Genomic DNA, 21,914 nt, shown 5'->3' on the forward strand with positions numbered 1-21,914 from the left:
TATATTCGAGGCTGTCAATTTCATGCAAAAGGGTGGTCACTGTAAAAATGAGGACAAAAGTATGCACTTGAGGAGCACGGTGCTACAAGAATTATCTACGTCGATTATCTACGTCGGCCATTTCGACATGGCATGATGCCCAATGAGCGTGGCACCACTGCACTCAATATCGCCATTCTAGCACTACTTTCTGCCTAATGTAACTGGAATTCTAAAGTCGTTTAGACTGTTCTGGCCAGTGGTGCTGATATTGGTGCTCCATCAGATTAACAATCAGTTGCAAGCAAAGACAGCCTCAAAATAATACGACCCTTACAGGAGCGTGAAGCTGATACGTCGTTAGTCCTCGCAGTTGCATATCGGGACAGATTGTAATCATATGTCAGTTGCCAATTTCTTCACCGCATGGCCACTTCTTAAGTCAATACTAGAACGAACAACATTGAGACTCCGATACAGCTAAGGCGTCTAAAGAAATGTAGAGCAATAGCCCCCGAACAGAAGCACTGCCATTTGCAATCGGGACTGCGCGACGTCGTCTCCAGCAGGCAGTGGTCTTCTTCTTGTAGATCTTGAATTCGCTGGGTTTCCACTACTACGAGCTGTATTTGGCCGGCTCTGACAGCGCGCATGTCTGTCTGTCATTGTTTTGTAGTCAACGCCCACCGCGCCAATGAAGGGCTCACAATGAAGAAAAGGCCTGCATCAGCACGATTCGTCGCCGTCATGCCCTTTCGACATATCATACAGCGCTTTCTGTATCAAGCGGCTGGCACGACGTCATGAACGGGCGCGGCCAGCGACTCATCACTCCTGTTAAAAAGCGGCGGCATTAAACAGCCTAGTGGCCATGCAACTGATGTGCTTCGTTGTGTGAATCGATTCATGTCTTTCAGTGACCTAGATGATATATGTTTACCATCTCGCTCCTATAGCAAAACGTAATCCCATGTGCTCTTTTTTTTTTCCTGTCTCGTTGAGATCCGAGACACGAAACGAAGAAGCAGGCCGAAAATGTGTATATGTAAAATCCGCAAAAACGCAAAATGTAAAACGTAACCCATCCAGAAATCCCAAACAGCTTTCTGTAACAAACACAAAAAGACTCCAAATAGGACGTGTCGGTCGTGTGTCCCTCGATTTTCGATGTCGCCAGCTTTGCTCCACGGTATGCTCCCGTTTTTTTTTCGATTTCTCCTCTTCGCAATCCAAGATGTGCTTTTGATGAACCTTTTTCTCTCTTGCCCGTTTTCCTTTCCTCCCGCCCGCCATTGCATACCATCTCGTCACTGCATCGCCTAATCCAAGTCCATGGCTTCCTCGACCTCGCCGTCCGCGCGCACGCGCAGCCTGCGCTTCTCCTGCCCAAACGCCTTTGTCTTGTACGTTCTCGTCGCCGCCATCTCCTCGGCCTCGATGTCCACCTCCTCTCCGGCCGCCGCCATCTCCTCCAGGCGCTTCTTCTCGCTGCCGCGCATGCGCGGCAGCAGGTGCTCGTTCTCGGCGACGAGCTTGCGCGCGGACGCGAGCTCGCGCGCGCGCTTGCCGGCCATGCGGCGCTTGTAAAAGACGCGCTCGCGGCGCTGCCGAATCTCTGAAACGCGCTGCATGGCGGTGAGAGTGCGCTGCACGAGGTCGCGGTCGTACCGGACGGGCTCGTTGCGGCGCTGGCCGAAGAGGAGGGTCCCGTCGACGACCATTTCCTTGCCGGCGTTGCGCCGGTATGCCTTGGTCCACTTGAGCTTGCGCGGGTTGCGCTTCATCTTGAAGTTGCGGTGGCACTTGGAGCGGCAGAAGCGGAATGATTTTCCTAAAGACGAAGAAGGGCGCCGAGTCAGCGACGCTACGCTTTTGAATGTGTGCGGTTTTTGGCCGTGTTGTTCGCTTTCCTGTAGAGCGAATTTGCTAGGCAAGAGTGCCAGTTTCTATTTCTTACCGTCATTTCGTACAAAGGTAATACCCTTGGACGGGTACGAGGGTCGTCCGCAGAACGAGCAATCTTCGATACTATAAACAGTCAGTCAGCACGATGCTATTCCGGTAGGACCCTGATTGCGATATGTTCGAGATTGAAGTATCAATTCCCACAAGTTTTCACATACCGCATCTTTTCTGCTTCTCGGCCGTCTTCCTGTTTCCAACCTGGATTTTTCGCTTCTAGAGTGTGCTCCTCGCCGCCGCCGGCAAGGCAGTTATCCATAACTACTGAGTCTCTGCTACTTTTTTTTTCTGCCGCCTTAGTCATCCGAGTCACCGCCCTAGAACGGTTTTCTTCAGAGTGGCGGTTGTTCCCCGCCCCCACTATTTCGATCAAACAGTAACTCCACTGTCGATTTCGTAGCTTCGCGGCGCTACCCTTGAGTTGATTGAAGAATTGTGTCTCGCACTTCTGTAAGACATGCTTCGGAATGGCAATAGGCGTGCCTGATATGTATGAAAAACTCTTTCTCTGGTGCTTGATGAGTCTAGGAACAAAACCTCAGGGATGTGATGGGACTCATGTCCAATATCAAGTTATATCCTGTGCATGCACCCGCCAGCTTATCGCTGCTCAACGCCGCCGAAACCCGTACAAAATCATCATATTCAAACATGTATGCTATGTTCCGGTTGACCGAGCCAACAAAAATATTCAGTTACAAGCCTGCTCAAAGTTGAATCCTATACTGCCAACTGATGAGGAAAGAGAGCCTCTACGATACCAAAGCAAAAGACTCCTGCAATTGCAATCCCATAAACGCCTTGTGTTATCCATGCTCATTTGCTCGAAAAGACGTCACTTGTACCAGTCCGAGTAGTTCGTTTCTCAAGGCAGCACTCAGCGCCTCCGTTCGGCTTTGCTGCGGCGCCCGATTCTTTACCGGGTACTGACCTTTTTACCAGCTAATCTGAGTCGCTCTTTGCAGTCTTCGCAATACCATTTTGCTAAAGATATGGTTAGTTACACCAAGAATATCAAAATAAGCGTGGTAAACATACTCTTGGAACCGGGGGCAACCTTGAGGCCAACGCAATCCAGATGGAACCATTCACGCTCGCAGTCATCGGAGTCACAGGCAACCATTTCGCCATAACTAACGCTATTGCAGTAGCAATAGGTTGGCTCATCGCCATCAATGTCGCCTTCATCCTCGTCTTGCATACTGCTAGTTGCGTCATCATCGGCCGCCTGCTGTGCAACAAGATGGGTTGTGCCGCTTTTTCGGTGAGACTTCTTGGTGCCCTCATTCCGCGTTCTCGAAGCTCGAGCAGCAGCAGCGTCCTGGAATGTAGCGAGCGCTGGAGTGGATGGTTTGCTTGCTCTGCCACTCTTGGTAGTAACTGTGGCAGGCTGCGGCAATGTTGGCGTCGTCTCGGCTTTGATCTCAGGTGGTTCCACCCGTGACTCTTTCTTGTTGGCTGTGGGGACAGCTGCAATGTTGCCCTCCTGCTTCTCGCCATCTTTTTTGCCGAGCTCGCTCTTGATGGGTAGAGGAACTTCTGTAATGGTTGCAGTTTTCTCCAAAACGACATCGGGCTTGTCCGCAGTGTTGCCGTTTGTGACTTTGGCTGTGACAGATGGGCGACGAGCCTTGCCGTTCTCCGAGGTAGAGTTGACGGAATTTTGACGGGCTCGTGAGGATGCGGGTCGAGGGGCGCTTGTGGGTGCTGGTGATGCCCCAGTCTTTGGTTCGGAGATATTGTTAACAATCGGCGAGGATGTCGTGGACGGAGTTTTGCCAGGAGCAGCGGGCCTGCATAGTTTGTTAGCGGGTTCAACGTGAAGCGAGGTCGGTTCTGAGTGTACTTTTTCTTGGCAGGTGCGCTTCCAGTTGGTAGAGCGCGACGCTTCTTGGCTCCCTCAGGAGCTGGAGTTATCCTTGGGCTACTGCCTTTGACTTTGGAAGCTGTACTACCGAGAGCCGAGCTTATTGTTCTCTCCATAGGAGTACCTCCGGGAGCTGCCTTTTCAGTCTTACGCCTCTTTTGGGGATTTCCATTAGCGGTACCAGAGATACCAAGACCAACATGATCGCCATCTTCAGCTTTTCTAGCTTTACTCGACGGCTTCTTCTCACGTGGGGCATCCATATCAGCGCCGTGATTAGCATTTCTCATGTTCTTTTTGGCCTGGACAGCTTGTTTCCTGGCATCGCTCCGAGCCGCAGCCTCGTCGGCCAAGGCTTGAGCAGCGGCAGAGATAGCAGCAGCACCATCGCGTCGAGCTCTCTCAAAGTTGGCTTTGCCGCCTCGATTTTCAGGGTATGCCCAATGCGTTGCGCTACCCCATTTCGCCTCGTCGCTAAACTCGTTTTCGAGGTAGGGCCAGACATCCTCCACGCGAGCCAGTTGGTGCTGAAGAGCCTCATTGGCGGTCGATATGACATGGTTCTTCTCTTCGAGAGAGACCAGCATTTCTTGTATTTTGAAAGCTGTTTGACGAAACAGCTGTCGGCGAGGAATGTTGACCGGATCAAAGACACCGGAAGCGGTGCTGGGTTCGTCGGCCGAGGCTGGTGCCAAAGGGTTGGATTGAGCAGCGCCAGTCGAACTGCCTTGTGCGCTCATTGGCGCAGAAGCAGGCGCAACAGAGCTGGCAGCTTCATTGTTACTGTTGGCGCCGAGAAGAGAGGCCTGCGTGGCGGCGGAGACGAGTTTGAAGAGGTGCTCTTGGGGAGCGAAGATTTTGGCGTCAACCTCCTTGAGAAGTGTAAAGTGACGGACCAACTCTTTCGGAAGAGCAGTCATTGTATCCGCAAAGTGTGTGATTGCAGGGTATATGTCGATGGGTTGGTCGCCGACCGGGCCAGAGGCGGGCTCTCTGGCGCCCAGGCGGCCGGCATTGATGGAGCTTCGCGGGGGATTCGTGCGAGTCTGTCGGACAGGTTGCGACCTGCGATGCGAAGAGGCCTCGGCCTGTACAGGCTTGGTCGACTTCATTGCGAAGAATGCCGTCGCTGAGGCGGTGGTTTCGGGCGGTAAATCGAGGACAAGAGACGATGGAGAGAGCGACCGAGCGAGAGGTGCGGTGGGCAACAAAGGCTGTAAAGTGGCAGTTGTGGGCTGCAGAGAAGATGTAACCTTGGATGAGAGATGCCCTAGGTCATGGCTGGCAGGACGACGCTGCAAGAGCTGGACAAGGTGTGGTGGTGGTTGTGGGAGCGAAAGAAATGAGAGGATGCGATGACGGCGGCGTGTGCGAAGCTCGCTCGCGAAATTTGGCGGCAGGCGCAGCGACTGCTGGCAGCGGCTTAAAATTCAGGTAGCGGGCAGGTACTTTTCGTCTGAGTCTTCAGCTGGAAAGTACAATGACATGTACCTACAATCGATAATACCGGGGAACGCGCTGGGGAAGATGCAGCGAGGTACCACTGAACCTAAATAGTTTCCAGCCAGCGTACTGCTAAAAAACAATCCCCACCAACCCGACCGCGGGAAGCCGAGCTGGTCTGGCTGTGGCTGGACTCTGGCGAGGCAAGATGCTCTCACTTTGCTGCTTTTCGACGAAATGCACAATATTCAATGAGCACGATCGAGTGAACGATAAAAGCCGAGTTGCAAGAGCTAGGCACTCCTAGTCGGCGAGGAATGCGGCATTCGACCCTCTCTATACAGGAAACTCTCGAATGTAAATGTGTACAATTGCAAACAAAATGTGAAATAACTTGGCCAAATCGAAACTAGGTACATGTTTCAGCTCATCTATGCTAGCTGCACTGTCAACGTCACGCTTCGGGTATAATTCTTGCATGCTTATTCGAGCGCCCGGCGCGCCTTGTTGCTCTTAGTCGGCCCCGAGCCATCCCTCGCCTTCTGCTTCTGCCTCCACTGCCACTCAAGCAGAACAAAGACGAAGTGCTGCAGGTCAAAGTCTGGCCAGAAGCACTTGAGGAAAAAAATGTGTGTATCCTGATGGCATTGCCAAAGCATAAAGTCGCTAAGACGCTCCACACCACTGGTGCGGACAAAGACGTCCAGAGGCGGATCGGTTGCAGTGTACATGTGGCTGTCTAGAGTATCGGCCGTGATGGTGTCGGGATTGGGAAGTGTCGACAAGTCAACGGAGCTTTTCCTCGCGCGATGGCGGGGCTGAGGTGAGTCGGGCAACAGAGTCGATGAGGAGTCGCCCGTGTCGCCGTCTACGTCCTTGTCGCCCTCGGTACGGTCGTCTGGCGAGGCATCGCGAATGGTGGGAAGCGTGTCGCGATCGTCGTACTGGGAAGAGAGAACCTTTTGTCGAATGCGCGAAGGCGAAAATGGTGTATTTTTGGGCGGAGGGGGAGTGAGAAAATCTTGGACAGTCTCGCGGATAGCGGTAGTGATTTCGGCTCGGGAGGTGTAGGGAAAGCAGATGTTTAGCACAGCCCTGCCCATTGATTAGAATAAAGTATTGTCAGAGAACCGGTAGTAATGGTAGCATACTTGTTGTTGTGCTTTGTTCGGGCAACGGCCTTGTCAACTACTTGCAGGACATCGTCGCGAATCATATCGCGCTGGCCGAGAACACGCACGGATGCGCCGTAGCGGTCGAGGATATCTCCATAGGTAGTGAGCTGCTCAAGTTTAACCTTGGCAAGCTGCATGAGGCCTTCGACCTCATACTTGGGTCGGTTAAAGTTTTCAATGCTAAATGCATATACGGTGACGACCTTGACGCCACACTTGTAACAAATTTCCATTATCTGAGAGGAGAATTAGCCGAGTTGATTGAAGCTGCAGCAGTAAACAGTCATGTGAAAGACTGACCCTGGCGAGTGCTTCGAAGCCGCGGTGGTGGCCCTCGACAGTTTCCATTCGATGAGTTCGAGCGTAACGTCGGTTGCCATCCATTTCAAAGGCGACATGCTGGGGGACCGGGCCCTGCTTCAGAGAGCCAATCAAGAGTTCGCGCAGCTGGTTAATGGCCCATTCTCCCGGGGGAGACTCGAGGATCAGCTTGCGCAGTAGCGACACGGTGCTGGCCATGGTGGTCGGCGGTTGAATTGTTGCGGACGTAGCCGGCGGCTAGAGAGGAATTAGGGAGAATGATGGCGGAGGACAATGATGTAGGAGAATGGCGCCGGGAAAACTACCGCAGACGCAAAGATTGATTAGATACAGAGGAAAATAAAAGACGCGCCGATCATGGTGGCCTGAAAAAGTGGTGGCAAGGAAAGTTATGACGAAGGGTGACGAGATGAAGCCACGACAACCAGTGGCGAAGCTGAAGGTTTTCACAAGCCAGCCTACGAATTCCGGGAACCAAGCCACACAGGCAGACAGGTGAGGCGGTGCCGCAACGGGCCATGGCGAGTGAGCGCTAGGCCTGATCAGATTGCGGGCTGCCAACGGTCAAACTGCCACTTTTACTTGCGATGATATTATGAATTAGCAAGTAAATTCACAATCGAAGGACGTGAGCCAGGGATAAATGGCTTGAACGAGACATGTCACCCGAGACATGTCGTTAGAAGCGCTGCAGCGCTGCTGCATGCTGTGACTGGTAGGGTAGCATGTTGTGCCAGAAGCGTAGCACAGGGTGCCAGCTAGAGGCTTTGTCAGGCATGAGGCTCATCTGTCTAACTACCTAGTTAGGTGTGCTAGGTAACTAGGCACAGTAGGATGTACGCAACACTATTTGACAATGAACCCATAAATAACAACTATTGCATTGAAAAAAAGGAAGAGTAATTTATGGAATTAATAGCCGTTCTAATAAGAGGCTGAAAATCATAGCTTTGCCATTCCCCTGCGCCCCTGTAGATACAGTGGTCCCATCTGCACCCGGCCACCACTCAGCAGAGGCGTACAGCGCCTGTATCCGCCTGCTTCGGGCGGCTGCACCGTCATCGATTGTCTGGTGGAACTCGACAGTCAAGCAAGGCTTGTATTTACAGATTGTTGGCGACATGTGGAAAGATTTGTAATCGCAGTATAAGCAGCACAAGTCCACGAATCCCTATTCATTGTTGAATTTGCGCACCGAGCACAATTTTCAGATTTCTTAGTCTTGCCAACAACTAGGTAGCCAGCCCTCCAACCTCCCCAGGTACGGGCAAGGCGCTTCGCTATCGGCCACACCCCACTGGCTGTACCCCATTAGCTCGACAGATCACCGTACAAAGTTGCCCCGCCACTTCGATAAGCCGCAACCACCTGGGTACTACTCCGTACACGACCACTCTTCTCGCCTCTAGTTTTTCTACTCGAGCTTCCCTCCAGCACATTGCCATTCGTACTGATTGGCTCCTGCTGCACGGCACCATGGTTGTTTTTGACGGTCACGAGTATCTCACCGAGGAAGAGCGCCGTCTCAAGGAGGATCGCGAGCGCCAGCGCTACTGGAAGAAATGGGGACCCTATGTCGCTGAACGACAGTGGGCTACCGGTATGCCACCACCGGCCTCCTTCAACAAATTAATTGCAGTCTCTAATACTCATCAAAGTCCGAGAGGATTACAGCCACGATGGTGATGCCTGGAGTCGTATGTGTGCCCTTTGCAACCGATTCTCCCTCTACCGCGTATTCGATCTAACCATCTCCAGATTTTCCGCACGAACATGCCCGGTCGCGAGCCTTTCGCTGGGGTGAAGACGGCATCGCCGGTGTATCAGATACACATGGCTGGCAAAATATTGGATTTAGCTTCTGGAACGAAAAAGAGTATGATACTCGTCTTCCAGTCATTCACACGTATCGACATATTAACGCGCTGCAGCGACTTCTTGAAGGAACGTCTATTTGGCCTCTCCAATCCTCAGGGTAATCACGGCGAAAGCGTCAAGGAAGCTCATTTTCATGTTGACAATACACCTGTATGCCCGCTCACTCCTAATTGCCGTTGCAAAAAGCTAACTAGTGGCCTCTAGACTGTATGATTCTCATACACGAGTGGCTTTCTCGCCTTTGTCGCTAACAATTGGCAGCATTCCTATATGAAATTTCTTTACAAATATCCCCAGAAAGCTTTTCCCTACGAAGATCTCATCAAGGAAAATGCGAGGCGATCGAAACAAGACAAGGAATACCAAATCATCGACACCGGTGTCTTCGACGAGGACCGCTACTGGGACATTTTCATTGAGACAGCAAAGGAAGAAAATGACCCCGATGAGCTCTTATTCCGAGTCACAGCTTGGAATCGTGGACCTGATCCTGCCCCTCTTCACATTATCCCCCAAGTCTGGTTCCGCAACACATGGAGCTGGGGTATCGAGCCGCCAGAGAAGAAGCCCATCGTGACCGCCAATTCCGAGCTCTCTGCCTCGTCCAATCACTGGAGCCTCGGCCAAAGACACCTGACTCTCTCGCCCTCTCCTGGTGTTGGTTCGACTGGTGAAGATGTTCTTCCAGAGCTGCTTTTCACTGAGAATGACACAAACGTCAAGATCTTGTATGACCAGAAGAACACACAGCCCTATGTCAAGGACGGGTTCCATCGCTATATTGTGAATGGAGAGAAGGACGCCGTCAACCCTGCGCGAAATGGTACGAAATGTGCTGCCTGGTTCAGTTTCAACGAAGACGGTGGTGTGAACCCGGGTGAATGTGCAGGTAAGTCATGCACCCCAAAAGTGTATATGTGACAGATAATTAATGGCATATAGTGGTTCGCTTTCGCTTTTCCAAGAAAGAACAGAGCTATCTAGATGAGGAGGAATTCGACAATGTGATTGAAAAGCGTAAACAGGAGGCCGACGAGTTCTACTATCGTCTAAGCCCGCTGCCCATGACAGACGACTTGAGAAGCATCCAGCGACAGGCCTTCTCTGGCATGATGTGGACAAAACAACATTATCTCTTCATCTGGGATCAATGGGCCAATGGTGATCCCGCGACGCCTCCACCTCCACCAGAAAGAAAATCAATTCGCAACACTCAATGGCGTCATATGCATTGCGACGACATCTTGTCCATGCCAGACTCATGGGAATATCCATTCTTCGCCGCCTGGGACAGCGCCTTCCACTGTATCCCCTTGGCCATGATAGACCCCGATTTTGCCAAGAAGCAGCTTGATCTTTTCACCAGAGAATGGTACTGCCATCCCAATGGCCAATTACCAGCGTAAGATCTCTCCGACAATTTTCATTTCCGAAGATGCTAACCGCGCTCAGATATGAATGGAATTTCAGCGATGTGAACCCTCCCGTCCACGCTTGGGCCACGTTCCGTGCATTCAAGATCGAGCGAAAACTCTATGGTCGCCAGGACTTGGACTTTTTGGAACGCATATTCCAAAAACTGCTGATCAACTTCACCTGGTGGGTAAATCGAAAAGACACCGAAGGCAAAAATGTCTTTGCGGGCGGTTTCCTTGGCCTCGACAACATTGGTTTGTTCAATCGTTCAGAGCCTCTGCCTACAGGCGGTGTGCTGGAGCAGGCAGACAGCACCGGCTGGATGGCATTCTTTTGCTTGTCCATGCTCAACATTGCTCTGGAGCTAGCCAAGCATCGTCGCATTTACGAAGACATTGCGTCCAAGTTCTTTGAGCACTTCATCCTTATCAGCGATGCCATGACCTTTAGGGAAGGCAACAAGAATGAGCAGTCTTTGTGGAACGACGAAGACGGCTTTTACTACGACGCCATTTCTTATGGCGGCCCGCACATTCAGCAGCTGCCCGTCCATTCACTGGTTGGGCTCATTCCGTTATATGCCACGACGACGCTGGAGCCAGAGCTCATGAATATGCTGCCGTCGTTTCGTAAGCGTGTCGAATGGTTCATCCACAACCGACTGGACGTCGCCGAGCGAAACATGGCGAGCATCAGAAAGAGAGGAAAGGGCAACAGAATTCTTCTCTCAATCGTCAGTAAGGATCGCTTGGAGAAGATTCTAAAACGCATGCTAGACGAGGACGAATTCTTCAGCGACCACGGCGTACGGTCGCTGTCCAAATTCCACAAAGACCACCCTTTCTCCATGAACGTCAACGGGCAAATCTTTGAGGTTGGCTACGTCCCTGGCGACTCGGATAGCGGCCTCTTTGGCGGCAATAGCAACTGGAGAGGCCCCATCTGGCTGTGCGTCAACTTTCTCTTGGTCGAGTCTTTGCAAAGATTCTATCTCTTCTACGGACCTGAGTTTCAGGTCGAGTGTCCGACTGGCAGCGGCGACTACATGCATCTGGGCAAAGTGTCTGAGGAGATTCAGCATCGCCTGCAGCACTTGTTTGCTCGCACAGACGATGGCAGGAGGAGCGTCAATGCCGGTAACGACATGCTCGACTTTGACGAGAACTGGAAAGACTATCTCTGGTTCCATGAGTTCTTTGACGGTGACACTGGACGTGGTCTCGGTGCCAGCCATCAGACGGGCTGGACCGGCCTCATTGCACGAATGATTCACGACACTGGGTAAGCTTCTTCATACTATAACTTGCCGTGAAACACTGTCGAAACTAACTGCCAAATAGTGTTAGCTGTCGTCTCCCACAGACGCCGCGCACGCCGTCCGCCGCCATGTCGCACTACTTTGACGACATGTTCCAGCGCAGCGTCGACGTCGGCGTCCCGCAGTCTCCGCGCATGCACCGCATCCGCCGCTCCTCGACGGCGCGCTCCATTGGCGCCCGCAGCGACTTTGTCTTTGACGAAGCCAACGACGACGCCCGCTCCGACGGCGCGTCCGTCTCGGACGGCATTGTCCTGACCCACGGTGCCGCCGCCGCCGCCGACCGTGACAAGACTGAGGCCGACGCCCATATGCACGCCTACATCTCGGACCAGCTGAGCCGCTACAAGAGCGAGATGCATGACCGCTTCTCACACGCAGACGAGTTTGAGACGTCTGCTAATGGCAACGGAAACGGCCACGGCAGCGGCAGCGGCGGTGATCATTGACATGGAGAAAACCAAGCTACGGGATGTCACGTTGGGATTGGAGAGTTGGGCGAGGCACACGGTTTCAATCAAGTACATGCATTATACGGGAGCATCTTTAGAGTTGATAGAATAAGATAAAGAAAAAAGTCTTGTGCGTTTCCCATCGCTCGATATTCACCGAACTAGACGTTGCGAATTTTAACATTGAGCACATCGCAAAGCCCGTTGCCCAACCACTCAACTACGTTATATAAGAGTGTTGCAACCTCACAGCAGCTTTTGACGAGCAAACGAGATGGAAAATTTTTGTCTTCTATTTCACATGCAAGCCATCTCCATGCTATATCGACAGCTTTCATACACGACAGAAACATCCCCCAACGGCCGAGGGCTCCGTCCAAAAAAACAAGTTGTTTGTGGTGTTAACAAAGAAAAAGCAATCATGGGGCACGAAAGAAATTTGTCCTTCTTGCGATCCCATTTTCACTGTCCCGAAATCTCCCATTCTTCATTCTTCCCTTTGCTCCCCTCATACGGTCGATGTGAACAATCGTAAAACACCAGAGACCGCTTCAAAACCTGGTTTCCGCTCAGTCGATCAGTGCGCGTAGTTGTGTGTGTATGTGTGTGTGCGTATCCGGGAATGCCAAAGAATGGTCGACGACGGGCGTATAAGATGCAGTGGGTTCATGGCGTGGTTTTGAAACTTCCTGTGCGGAAATTGATTGATTTACAGGCTGTCCGTGAGGACCTTGTTCATCTTGGCGATGCGCGAGGAGACGGAGAGATCGATGGTGCGGTCGCCGACCTCGACGACGAGGCCGCCGATAATGTCCGAGTTGACCTCGTTGGTGACCTTGAGCTTCTTGCCGGCGCCGACGTACGGAGACTTGCTAACGGCGGTCTCGAGCTTGGCGAGGGTCTTGTTGTCGAGGGGCTGGGGGGCAGGAGCACCTGGGTTAGCATTGATTCTTTTTCTTTCACGTAGAGGTTCGCCTCTGCTTCTCCCCCTCTCTCTATTTCTCTGGTGATGTAAATCGTACCTGGGCAGAGGTGACGGTCATCTCGACCTCACCGCGAGACGCCGAGATGATCTGGTTGAACTTGTGGCAGACGCCCTGGAGGAGGCCAAGACGGTTGTTCTCAGCCAGCGTCTCGAGGAAGTTCTTGACGGTGGCGCCGCCGCCACCGGCCTGCTTGATAAGCTCGGCAACAATGGCCGACTTGTCCTCGGCGCTCAAGGTCGGGGCGGCGAGAATGCTGTTGAGCTTGGGGTCCTTGTCGGTAATGGCGCCGAGCGCGGCGAGGGCCTTGGCGGTCGGGTCGAGAGTCGACGACTTGGCGGCAGCAGTGTACTACAATTATTCCCCGTTAGCTAGCCTGTCTCAAGCTTCTTTCCCAACATTCATGTGCTCCATCTCCGAGGCGGGCTAAACTTCAATGGCAAGGTGCGCGGTATAAGGTTGTTCTCTGCGCACCAGCAGCATTCCAAATTGCATCAGAGAAAGGTGACCTCGGAGACTCAACGAGGAGAATTGTTTTGCTCGCGGGGATGATTGATGGGGTAGACGTACGAGAGCGGTGGCGTAAGTGCCATCAACACCAAAGACCTGCACGGGGGGCTTGACGTCGTTGGCGGCGGCCGCGGCAAAAGTGCGCACGGGGGAAGCGGCGACGAGGCGGCGGGGAGCGGCGACGCGGGCGGCGCGAAGGACCTGGCGGGAAAACATGGCGAAGGATCGGAAAAGGAGAACGAATTGACAGGTTTTTGCGTCGAGATACCCGGGGGGAAGGGTGTTGGGGAAGTAACAGCAGGGCGTGAGACGTGGAGGAATTGTGAGAGCTTTTGGTGCTTGTCGAGTGTGTTCCTCCGGCAATTTCGGAATCTGGGTGCCTGGCCAGGCATCAACCCGGGTTAGGTAATCCGATGACACCCGCGTATTTTCGTCGACAGAATGCAACGACCAAGAACAGACACAAACAACTTGAAAGAGTAAGACAGACAGACAGACAGAGTTCAACTAGATTTAGTTTCGTTGAGAATTATTTATAGTTGATGGGTGTGCAAGCAAAAAAATAAAAACTCTGAAGAGGCAAAAAAGAAACGCTTCGAGCAAGTGATGGACAAACGGGGAATCGAACCCCGGACCACTCCCAATCGTGGTATCCGCTGTACAGCAGATGCTAAGGGAGTATTATACCACTAAACCATTCGCCCGGTTGCGGTGAAGCGCTGTTCATCTCTGAACGAGATGCACCGATGCTTATTGAAGTATAATAACTACACCAATGATTGTTAGACTGCACAGGACACAACCTTCAACTGATAACATCGCATTTGGCAGTCATAGTTGCGAGCAAAAAATTGATTACAATGCAATTCATTATTGAAGCTTTTATACCATGCAAAATAAACAACCGGGCCGGCAAATAACAGCTTTACGCTCTCGTGCCAATATCATAATTCAACCGAAAAACGCCATTCAGTGACTTTCCAACCATTCAAACCACAGTCCACGACTGCCAACGCTAAATGATACTGCAGGTATTTCCCATCCATGTCCTAATCGCTCTTCAGCATGCTGTCAACCAAGTCTCCTAGTGGACCCCAGTAGTCGCGGCCGCTGGCGAGGCTGTGCTCGTCGATAAAGAGGACGTATTGCTTGAAGCTTGTGTTGAGATGTGGCTCGAGGCCGAGTTCGCGAATGACTGGGTAGTGGTGGCAGTAAATATGTGCGTAAACACGGTACATGCGCTTGAAGATTTGGCGGACGAGGGCTGGGAACGACTTGGGGAACGGAACGCCTGCCAACGGAATCGGTCAGCCACGGTCTTGGTCAGGTGGACAGCGAGAGCGCCGTCGAAGGCTTACCAATTTTGCTCGGCAGCACCTGTTCGTTGTCAATATTCGCCTGTACCCAGGTCATCAACTGCTCAATATATGCAGGTGCCGCCATCTTTGTGGGCTTCTTATAGTTGTCGTTGTCTTGCCAGAGGTATTCGAATCTGTGCTCATTAGCCAAAGCTGACTCGCTTTAACGCTTACTGGCAACGTACTCGTCAGTAGCCTTCATCTCCGGGCACGACTGCGGGGAGCAGAACTCGGTGATAGCTCCATAGAGCAGGTTGATCTGGTTGTAAAAGTCGACCACTGCCTGACATTAGCGCCAACCTCTACACACACTCACAGGGGCTAGAAGGCATCTTACTGTTGACCGCAAGCCACTCATTCTCGTCTTCGCCCTCGGGAAGCTTGACCACCTTGCGGAGGCTGCCTCCACCAAGGGTCACTTCGGCGTACTGGCGCAGCTGGTAGCTGGTAGCACCGCCCTTGCCGACGCGGGGCCGGAATTGGTTCTTTGCGCGCTGGTTGCTAAGTTGGGCAGTCCTCGTGTTAGCCATCGAAGTCTCGCTGCAGACGCTCTGGCCACACGCAGCTAGCGATACATCCGGCGAATCTTCGCAGACAGCCGCGGCGGCGGTTTGCAGCCGTGCAATGGCACTGTGGGAGCGACTCGTCAAGAGCCGGGCAATCATGGCCATGTTGTTGGTATGCGTTGGAAGGATTGGGCAGGGGCATAAAGGCAATAGAAAACAGAGCGGAAGACTAACACTGTGGTGAGAAACTGAGCCATCGTGAGCGAGGCCAGCCGGGGCTGTGTAGCGTCGTCGGACGGGCAAGTAGCGTTCGTGAGACTGCATTCCAACGGTTAGCATGGCAATCGGGCCGTTGGCGGGAGGGGTAGCACTTGAGGTGAGCTTGCGTACAGGCTAGGAGAGACGGGAAAGTCTCTAGTGACGGGCTTGAGGCTAGAAGAGAAGCCTACGATTCTAACTGATGCAGATAGCAGATGCAGTGACGTGAGTGACCAGGGACAGTTTTTGGCGGGGTCCGATTCGGTGATGATGCTGGCATAGAGTTTGGGCTGGCCGTGTTTACTGGACTTCCAGATTAGGTTGGTTGCTGGGGCGCAACTGTCAAGCCCCGCCAACGCTATGCGAATAACAGGTTGCCCTTCACATGCTGCAAAAGGCAAACTTAAAATAATAGATTGCGTCGGAGATAATGAGGGCTTGATTGAGTAAACATGTTGTTTCATCTTTCTTTCTCTATCTTCGAGGCCCGTCGTTATTTTGCTTCGGCGGCGACGGTCGTCCACATATTGGCCAACGAGCAACAGCAGATGAACAACGAGGGACAAAACAGAGCAAGCGTTGTAACGTGGTGAAAGAAATTACTAGTAAATATTGCCTTGGATATCATGAGCAAATTAGTCCCCGCGAGGCTCTGACAAAAATAATACAACGTGTCACATGCGATTATTGCTTGACATCTGTCTCCTGGCAAGTTAACTTCCGGCCCGTCACGTCTCGAATGTCGAGTCTGCATCATCGTCTTGAACTCAAATGGTAACACAAGTTTACCATCTTCCACGGAATCCACGGCCTCTTCCGCCACCCCGTCCGCCACCTCGCCCGCCTCTGCCACGCCCGCCACCCCGTCCTCTGCCACCGCCATGAAATCCTCTGTCCACCGGAGTAGGCCCGCGTTGCTTCCTTTCTTGTCTTTCCTGCTCGCTGGAATCCCAGAGATTGGTCAGATCGAGAAGCTGGCAGAATTCTGCGGTCTGAGGATTGGTATATTCTTCAGGTTGATCGTGCACAATTTCGGGGGTCCCTTGCTCGTATGGTGGTGCTGTCTGAGAAAAGTTGTTGGGTACTGCGAGCTTGCCAGCCTTGACAATATTGGTCTCTACCCACTCTCTTTCTCCATCTATGAGGGGGATATACTCGTCCTCGCCCAGATCGGGGGCCACCTGAGTGGCTGGGTTGCCGATAACAAGATCTTTGTGGAACACTCGAGTGATGGCCAGCCACTCTGGGTCGTAATCTAATCTGTAGCGTGATGGCAATTCACCTGCAGGGTGACGGGAAGACTCTTCCTTATTGAACGGGTGTATTTCGCACAGCTGCAAAAATCGCCTACCGGGAAGACATTTATCGAGCGCAAGGAAGCGAACATCTGTGTTTTTGATGCCTAGCGGAACAGGCTGCCCGGGAGTGCGTTTAGGCCGCGGCGGCGGCTTTGTAAAAGAAGCCGGAAGCTGGGCCAAGAGCTCTTCAGAGACTTTGTTGGTCTCTATTTGCTGCTCTTTCGAGCTTTCTTGGTCCTCTGGTGCTGGCATCGTATCATTGCTGGGCTGAAGAGCTACATCGTCGTCATCATCCAGGTCTAAGTCAATTTCATCCGGATTTTGCTCTTGCGGAGCTTCTGCAACTGGATCATTAAGCTCTGGCTGTACCGTCTCTTTTGTATCAAATTCCGGTTGTGGGTTAAAGCTTTTCAGCGCGGCAAATTTGACGTGCAAGTGAGCAGAAAACCAATATGGTGGGCGAAGGCGATCAAGGACATATCCCGCAGCAGTATTTCCCAGTGTGCCGTCGATGGATTCTTGTCGAAAGTCTCGCTTCTGCTTGAAGAGGCGTTCTGAATCGCCATGTCTCTCAATACCTTTGGGCCAGTCATGGCTTAGGCCGATGTCAACCTGAGTGCGCAGCAACAGCAGTTTGCGGATGTCAATTTCTCGCACATGGTAAAGTGACCGCACATCGTTGTCGTTGAATGGAAGACGTTCAAAATGGGGTTTCCTATAGTCGAAACCTTTCCAAATACCAGACATGCCCGCGATGCGCAGAGGACCGAATCGCAAAACATTGGCCGCGCCCATGTAGTAAATGTTGGGTGCGACCCAGCCGCCGTAGTAGAGTTCCCAAAGATGAGAGCTGGCTTCGTGGTTCCCGCCGATAAAGATGGTAGTATAAGGCGCTTTGCGGGCGCCAGAGTAATAATCGGGAAAGTCACCAAGCTCACGGTACTTGACAGGGCATGCCATGACGGCGAGATCTTGAGCATTGCGGACAGACTACCATTATCAGCCAATTGAACTTTACGACAACTATCCATCCAAGAATTTTGGGGTCAAATTACCTGGAAATCTCCGCCGATAATGAGGAGATCGACAGCATCCCACTTCCGCTCACGGCAAGACCTATCAACGGCGGCGTATATGGCATTGAGCGTACCATGGCCCTGCATCAGTTAGCAGGCCGGTGTGGGCAATTTCGGAGAACAGGCAAATTCTCACGCATCCCTCTACAGCTACACGCACCCCCCCAGATTCTAGAATTGTGGCGGCCATGGCGAGTGCGGATTGCGGCTGTCGACGGTTTGCTGGAAGCACGTTTTTCGCGTTTGAGGCAGCGTGGGAAGAAGCAAGCCTAGCGCTCGATTGGTGGATTCACGCGGCAGGAGCCACTGGAAGCACTGTCCATCACTTGCAAAATCCAAATTTTTGTCCATGCTAAAACTGATGCTGACGTGAAAGTAGAAATGATTACAGAATACGGTGCCTGAACGATGCGATGGCTTTTTATCATGAGGGACTCATGACTAATGGTTGGTCATGCTTATCGCCTCGCAGGCACGCGAGATCTTCCTGGTTTGAGCTCATGCGGTTGGACTACATCTACCAGCAAACGCCTCACATTAATGATCTTGTTTCTTTTTCTCTTTTTCGAATTCCTTTACTTTTACCAATCCCAGTAACTGCTACATCACCAACCCCGGACACATCACCACCCCCCCTACTTATCATGTCTGCCGCCGGAAAGACCATTGCCCTCATCATCGGCAGCACGCGGACGCCGCGCTTGGGCCCATTCATTCATGACTTTGTCAAGCGGGAGTACCTAGAGCCCGCCGCCGTGACAAGTAGCGTCAAGCTCGAGACAGTCGACCTCGCTGAACACCGGCTGCCCATCTTCGACGAGCCGCTGCACCCAGCGGGCCGCCCCAAAGACGACCCAACGCCTGCCTACGCCCACGAGCACACGCGGCGCTGGTCGGCCCTGGTGCGCCGCTACGACGCCTTCATCTTCTTCACGCCCGAGTACAACGGCAGTGTCCCCGCTAGCCTCAAGACGGCCCTCGACGCGCTCTTTTACGAGTGGTCCGGCAAGCCTGCGGGCATCATCTCGTACGCCGGCCGCGGCGGCGCCTCGGTCACGGCGCACCTGCGCACTATTCTCGGCGTTCTCGGCCTACGCGTTGCAGACACCTCAGCCGGCATCCCGGCCAATGCGAAGACGCTGGCGAGCCTCGAGGCGACTGGGAAGCCCCGCGATGAGGATCTCGAGCGCTGGGCCGCCGCACAGGTCGCGGAGAAAAGCAAGGCCCTACTGGGCGAGATAGTCGAGCAGCTCGACGAGCCCGCGACCAAATAGACAAGTGCGCCAGGAGAGGATGACGATGCGAGGGCTTTCCGTATCTAGTGCAGAGATAGAGACATTTCTAGAAACGCAATTAGACGATTTTTTTTACTGCAGGGTTTAGACTCGCTTGACTCTCATGCTCAGGGATGCTGGCAAATGTAATAGGCGATCGCAAATCCATTTCAATGTAGACCTATTTGTCGGCTGGCTGAGAAAGCTGGGTCCACCCGCCTCAAGTGGCGTGCTTCTCGAAGCTATACTAAGGTGACATTTTGACACACCTAGGACGCATCTTGCCCAGAAAGCAAAGTAAGATCCTCGACACAAAGATGTCGTCTTAGTGCATCTCGTATCGGCCGTCTCAAGTCGTACCGAACCCACTTACGCTGCGAGACCCGTTGTCTCGTTGTTTAGTGCTTGCGTCTTGAACTTGCCTCGCCATGCTTGCTTGGCTTGCTGCAGACAAGCAAGGCCCGCTCAAGTTCCGAGACAAAATACTGCAGGCCAAGGGAGCAGCCGACCCGCCCATCGACCTGCGCACTTTACGGTACGGTACCTGAGGAAAAAAGAGGATGCGTATGCATCGCCGATGCCCAGCCCGTTTTCCGCTCCGCCTGCATGAGCCTTGCATGGCTACTTTGCCAAAAAGGTTACCCAGTAATTAATCTGTAACTAATCCGTATTTACCACGCAACGAGGAAATAAAATGTGCTCCCGAACCGGGGGGGGGGGGACCGGACACGCGAGAACCAGTGAATTTGCATTTGCTTGAGCCGAGTAAAACTCGTCAAGTATCTATACTGTAAGAAGGAAAGATGGATAGCAAAAATGTCTATGTGCGAAAGCTTGAAAGTACATGTTGGCAACCCCCAAACCGCTCTGGAGCTGAGAGAAGGGGTCGAAAGAGTTCGTAAAAAGCCAGAAAATGTGCAAGCAAATAGAAGCTAAAATACAATGGGCGCTTTATCGTGATTCGTAAACGTTGGCAGGGAATCTAGACGTCCAAGCCGAGCCTGTTTCGGAGCGTCATTCTCAGAGACTCTTTGCACTTGACCAGCGACGACAAGATCATCGCGCCGAAGCCGGACGGCTTCTCGGACTGGACGGCGGCCTCTATGTCCTTCTTCTCCGGCTCGGCGGCCACGGGAGCCTTGACAGGGACTTCATCCGCACGGGGCTTTCGGCCGTATACGATGTATCTAATAGAGGGAGTTTTCATGGTTAGCATTTGCCTTGGAACTCCATCATTCATCGTCATGACCATCAATCGCTCCCATGTCAGAAAACGTGACCAGAGTTGGGCACAAACTCACTTTTCATAGTAGGCGTGCACTTTAGGGTCCTCGAGCGTCTTGCGGATGCGGCGCAAAAAGTCGTCGGCCTCGTCCGACGTGTAGCCTGCCGCGAGCACCAGCTTCTTAAGCCCGCCAACCAGGGCATAAAAATCGTGAAACATGAAGCGGCCCACCTCCTTCTGACGCTCGTCTTTGCACCACTCATTGACGGGCGCCGCGATAATGGTCTCGACAACATCCACAAAGCCCGCCTCCTCGAGCCAGCGCTTGTACTGCCGCGGCTTGGCCATGTCGCGGCCGAGCTTCTTGCCGGCGGCGCGCCCGACGTCGCCCCACTCCTCGAGCGCAGTGCCGTCGATGCTGCCATCGAGGCTGAGGGCCTGGATGGGCGTGTCAAAAATCTCAATGTAACCGCCCTCGCGCAGGCTGTCGCGGGCCTTGCGCAGGACAGCGGGCATGTCGTCAAAGCACGTCACCATGTAGCGGAAGTACGCATAATCAAACTGGCGGCCATAGTCCCAGTCTTGCTTCTCGACGTCGTGCTGGATAAAGGTGCAATTGGGCACGCCCTCGCGGGGCTGAATGGCGCTCAGGTCGCTTCCCAAGACCGTGCAATCGGGATGTTCGGTGGCTATGAGAAATATTAGCGTGGGTTCAGGCTTCTGTCAGCGTGCAAAGAAGATGGGATGGTAAAACGGGAAAATCGGGGCCTAGAAACAATGGGATTGTGCGAATTGTCTCGGGGGGTGAAGCGCCGCCCTCCCCGTCGAAAGTGCTTCGCGAAACTTACCATATTCAATGGCCCAGATGCCGGTGCCGGTGCAGACGTCAATAACATTCTTGGGATCCTTGACAGGCGCGAGTCCGAGCTTTCCTTGCTGGATGAGGCGTACCATGCGGTGCTGGTGATCTGCCGAGACCACGTTAGTCAACGCCACGCTGAAATATGACCCGCCGCGTTGCAAGGTCTGACATACCCAGTCGTTCGTGTTCCGCCTGCAAGTGATTTTAGTCAGCCACGAGTAAATGTGGAAAAGCGCACCAAAGAGTTTTCTTTTTACTCCCTCGGCTAGGGTCAACATACAGGATCATTTGGTAGATAATAGGCTGTTGGGGGTTGAAAGAAAAGAATCTTGGTCAATGACGGGGTTTATACAAGCGTCTCATGGGAGAGGAGGAACCTACAGCCAGCGTTGTAGCCGTGATATGTTCGTCCACCTTCGGCAATGGCGTCTTGAGCTGCGACAGCCTGGGATCTGGATCAAAGACATTTGCATTTAGCAATCGCATGACCGACCAAAAAGAGTAGATTTCGCTCACTTGGGAAACTCGACATCGCCCGACTTTTGCTTCTCCCACGTCTCGTCGACGACGAGATGGGACGTGTCGTAGCCTCGCAGGACAGACAGCTTGGCGCCGTCGGTGTGTTTGATCTCGGCCGTCATGTTGTCAATGGTGTATATGTTCTGGGAATTGTGTCTATTCTGAGAAAATGTGACAGTTTTGTTCGAATTCAGGGTGCCGAAATGTCACTCGATGTATCGTTCGATGTGGGAG

General features: G+C 52.8%; 9 protein-coding genes across 9 annotated transcripts; 2 read left to right on the forward strand and 7 right to left on the reverse strand.

Annotated features, from left to right (window-relative positions):
- Positions 1 to 1,298: 1,298 nt before the first annotated feature.
- On the reverse strand, positions 1,299 to 2,200 carry BBA_03145 (ribosomal protein L24e; the record flags this gene model as incomplete). The annotated part of the gene is made up of 3 exons (XM_008598242.1): positions 1,299 to 1,810; positions 1,937 to 2,007; positions 2,103 to 2,200. 3 exons carry the CDS (start codon positions 2,198 to 2,200, stop codon positions 1,299 to 1,301), a joined length of 681 nt encoding a protein of 226 aa, XP_008596464.1.
- Positions 2,201 to 2,857: 657 nt separating this feature from the next.
- Positions 2,858 to 4,920, reverse strand: BBA_03146 (PHD-finger domain-containing protein; the record flags this gene model as incomplete). The annotated part of the gene is made up of 3 exons (XM_008598243.1): positions 2,858 to 2,925; positions 2,980 to 3,734; positions 3,788 to 4,920. 3 exons carry the CDS (start codon positions 4,918 to 4,920, stop codon positions 2,858 to 2,860), a joined length of 1,956 nt encoding a protein of 651 aa, XP_008596465.1.
- Positions 4,921 to 5,733: 813 nt separating this feature from the next.
- BBA_03147 (Di-trans-poly-cis-decaprenylcistransferase-like protein) lies at positions 5,734 to 6,945 on the reverse strand (the record flags this gene model as incomplete). Its single annotated transcript, XM_008598244.1, has 3 exons — positions 5,734 to 6,346; positions 6,403 to 6,662; positions 6,727 to 6,945. 3 exons carry the CDS (start codon positions 6,943 to 6,945, stop codon positions 5,734 to 5,736), a joined length of 1,092 nt encoding a protein of 363 aa, XP_008596466.1.
- A 1,278-nt stretch (positions 6,946 to 8,223) lies between these two features.
- Positions 8,224 to 11,808, forward strand: BBA_03148 (glycoside hydrolase family 63; the record flags this gene model as incomplete). Its single annotated transcript, XM_008598245.1, has 8 exons — positions 8,224 to 8,347; positions 8,406 to 8,444; positions 8,506 to 8,623; positions 8,679 to 8,775; positions 8,887 to 9,514; positions 9,568 to 10,027; positions 10,078 to 11,322; positions 11,382 to 11,808. 8 exons carry the CDS (start codon positions 8,224 to 8,226, stop codon positions 11,806 to 11,808), a joined length of 3,138 nt encoding a protein of 1,045 aa, XP_008596467.1.
- A 712-nt stretch (positions 11,809 to 12,520) lies between these two features.
- Positions 12,521 to 13,520, reverse strand: BBA_03149 (putative oligomycin sensitivity conferring protein (ATP5); the record flags this gene model as incomplete). The annotated part of the gene is made up of 3 exons (XM_008598246.1): positions 12,521 to 12,727; positions 12,834 to 13,145; positions 13,365 to 13,520. The coding sequence occupies 3 exons, from the start codon at positions 13,518 to 13,520 to the stop codon at positions 12,521 to 12,523; spliced, it is 675 nt and encodes a 224-aa protein (XP_008596468.1).
- Positions 13,521 to 14,353: 833 nt separating this feature from the next.
- On the reverse strand, positions 14,354 to 15,333 carry BBA_03150 (putative MOB1 protein; the record flags this gene model as incomplete). Its single annotated transcript, XM_008598247.1, has 4 exons — positions 14,354 to 14,595; positions 14,663 to 14,796; positions 14,848 to 14,941; positions 15,000 to 15,333. The coding sequence occupies 4 exons, from the start codon at positions 15,331 to 15,333 to the stop codon at positions 14,354 to 14,356; spliced, it is 804 nt and encodes a 267-aa protein (XP_008596469.1).
- An 878-nt stretch (positions 15,334 to 16,211) lies between these two features.
- Positions 16,212 to 17,990, reverse strand: BBA_03151 (lariat debranching enzyme domain-containing protein; the record flags this gene model as incomplete). Its single annotated transcript, XM_008598248.1, has 3 exons — positions 16,212 to 17,714; positions 17,780 to 17,840; positions 17,875 to 17,990. 3 exons carry the CDS (start codon positions 17,988 to 17,990, stop codon positions 16,212 to 16,214), a joined length of 1,680 nt encoding a protein of 559 aa, XP_008596470.1.
- A 454-nt stretch (positions 17,991 to 18,444) lies between these two features.
- Positions 18,445 to 19,074, forward strand: BBA_03152 (NADPH-dependent FMN reductase family protein; the record flags this gene model as incomplete). The annotated part of the gene is made up of 1 exon (XM_008598249.1): positions 18,445 to 19,074. One exon carries the CDS (start codon positions 18,445 to 18,447, stop codon positions 19,072 to 19,074), a length of 630 nt encoding a protein of 209 aa, XP_008596471.1.
- A 982-nt stretch (positions 19,075 to 20,056) lies between these two features.
- Positions 20,057 to 21,802, reverse strand: BBA_03153 (methyltransferase domain-containing protein; the record flags this gene model as incomplete). Its single annotated transcript, XM_008598250.1, has 7 exons — positions 20,057 to 20,261; positions 20,376 to 20,988; positions 21,148 to 21,267; positions 21,335 to 21,353; positions 21,442 to 21,464; positions 21,543 to 21,613; positions 21,678 to 21,802. The coding sequence occupies 7 exons, from the start codon at positions 21,800 to 21,802 to the stop codon at positions 20,057 to 20,059; spliced, it is 1,176 nt and encodes a 391-aa protein (XP_008596472.1).
- Positions 21,803 to 21,914: the final 112 nt, after the last annotated feature.

Source organism: Beauveria bassiana (assembly GCF_000280675.1).
Source record: "Beauveria bassiana ARSEF 2860 unplaced genomic scaffold BBA_S00006, whole genome shotgun sequence".
NCBI lineage: Eukaryota > Fungi > Ascomycota > Sordariomycetes > Hypocreales > Cordycipitaceae > Beauveria > Beauveria bassiana.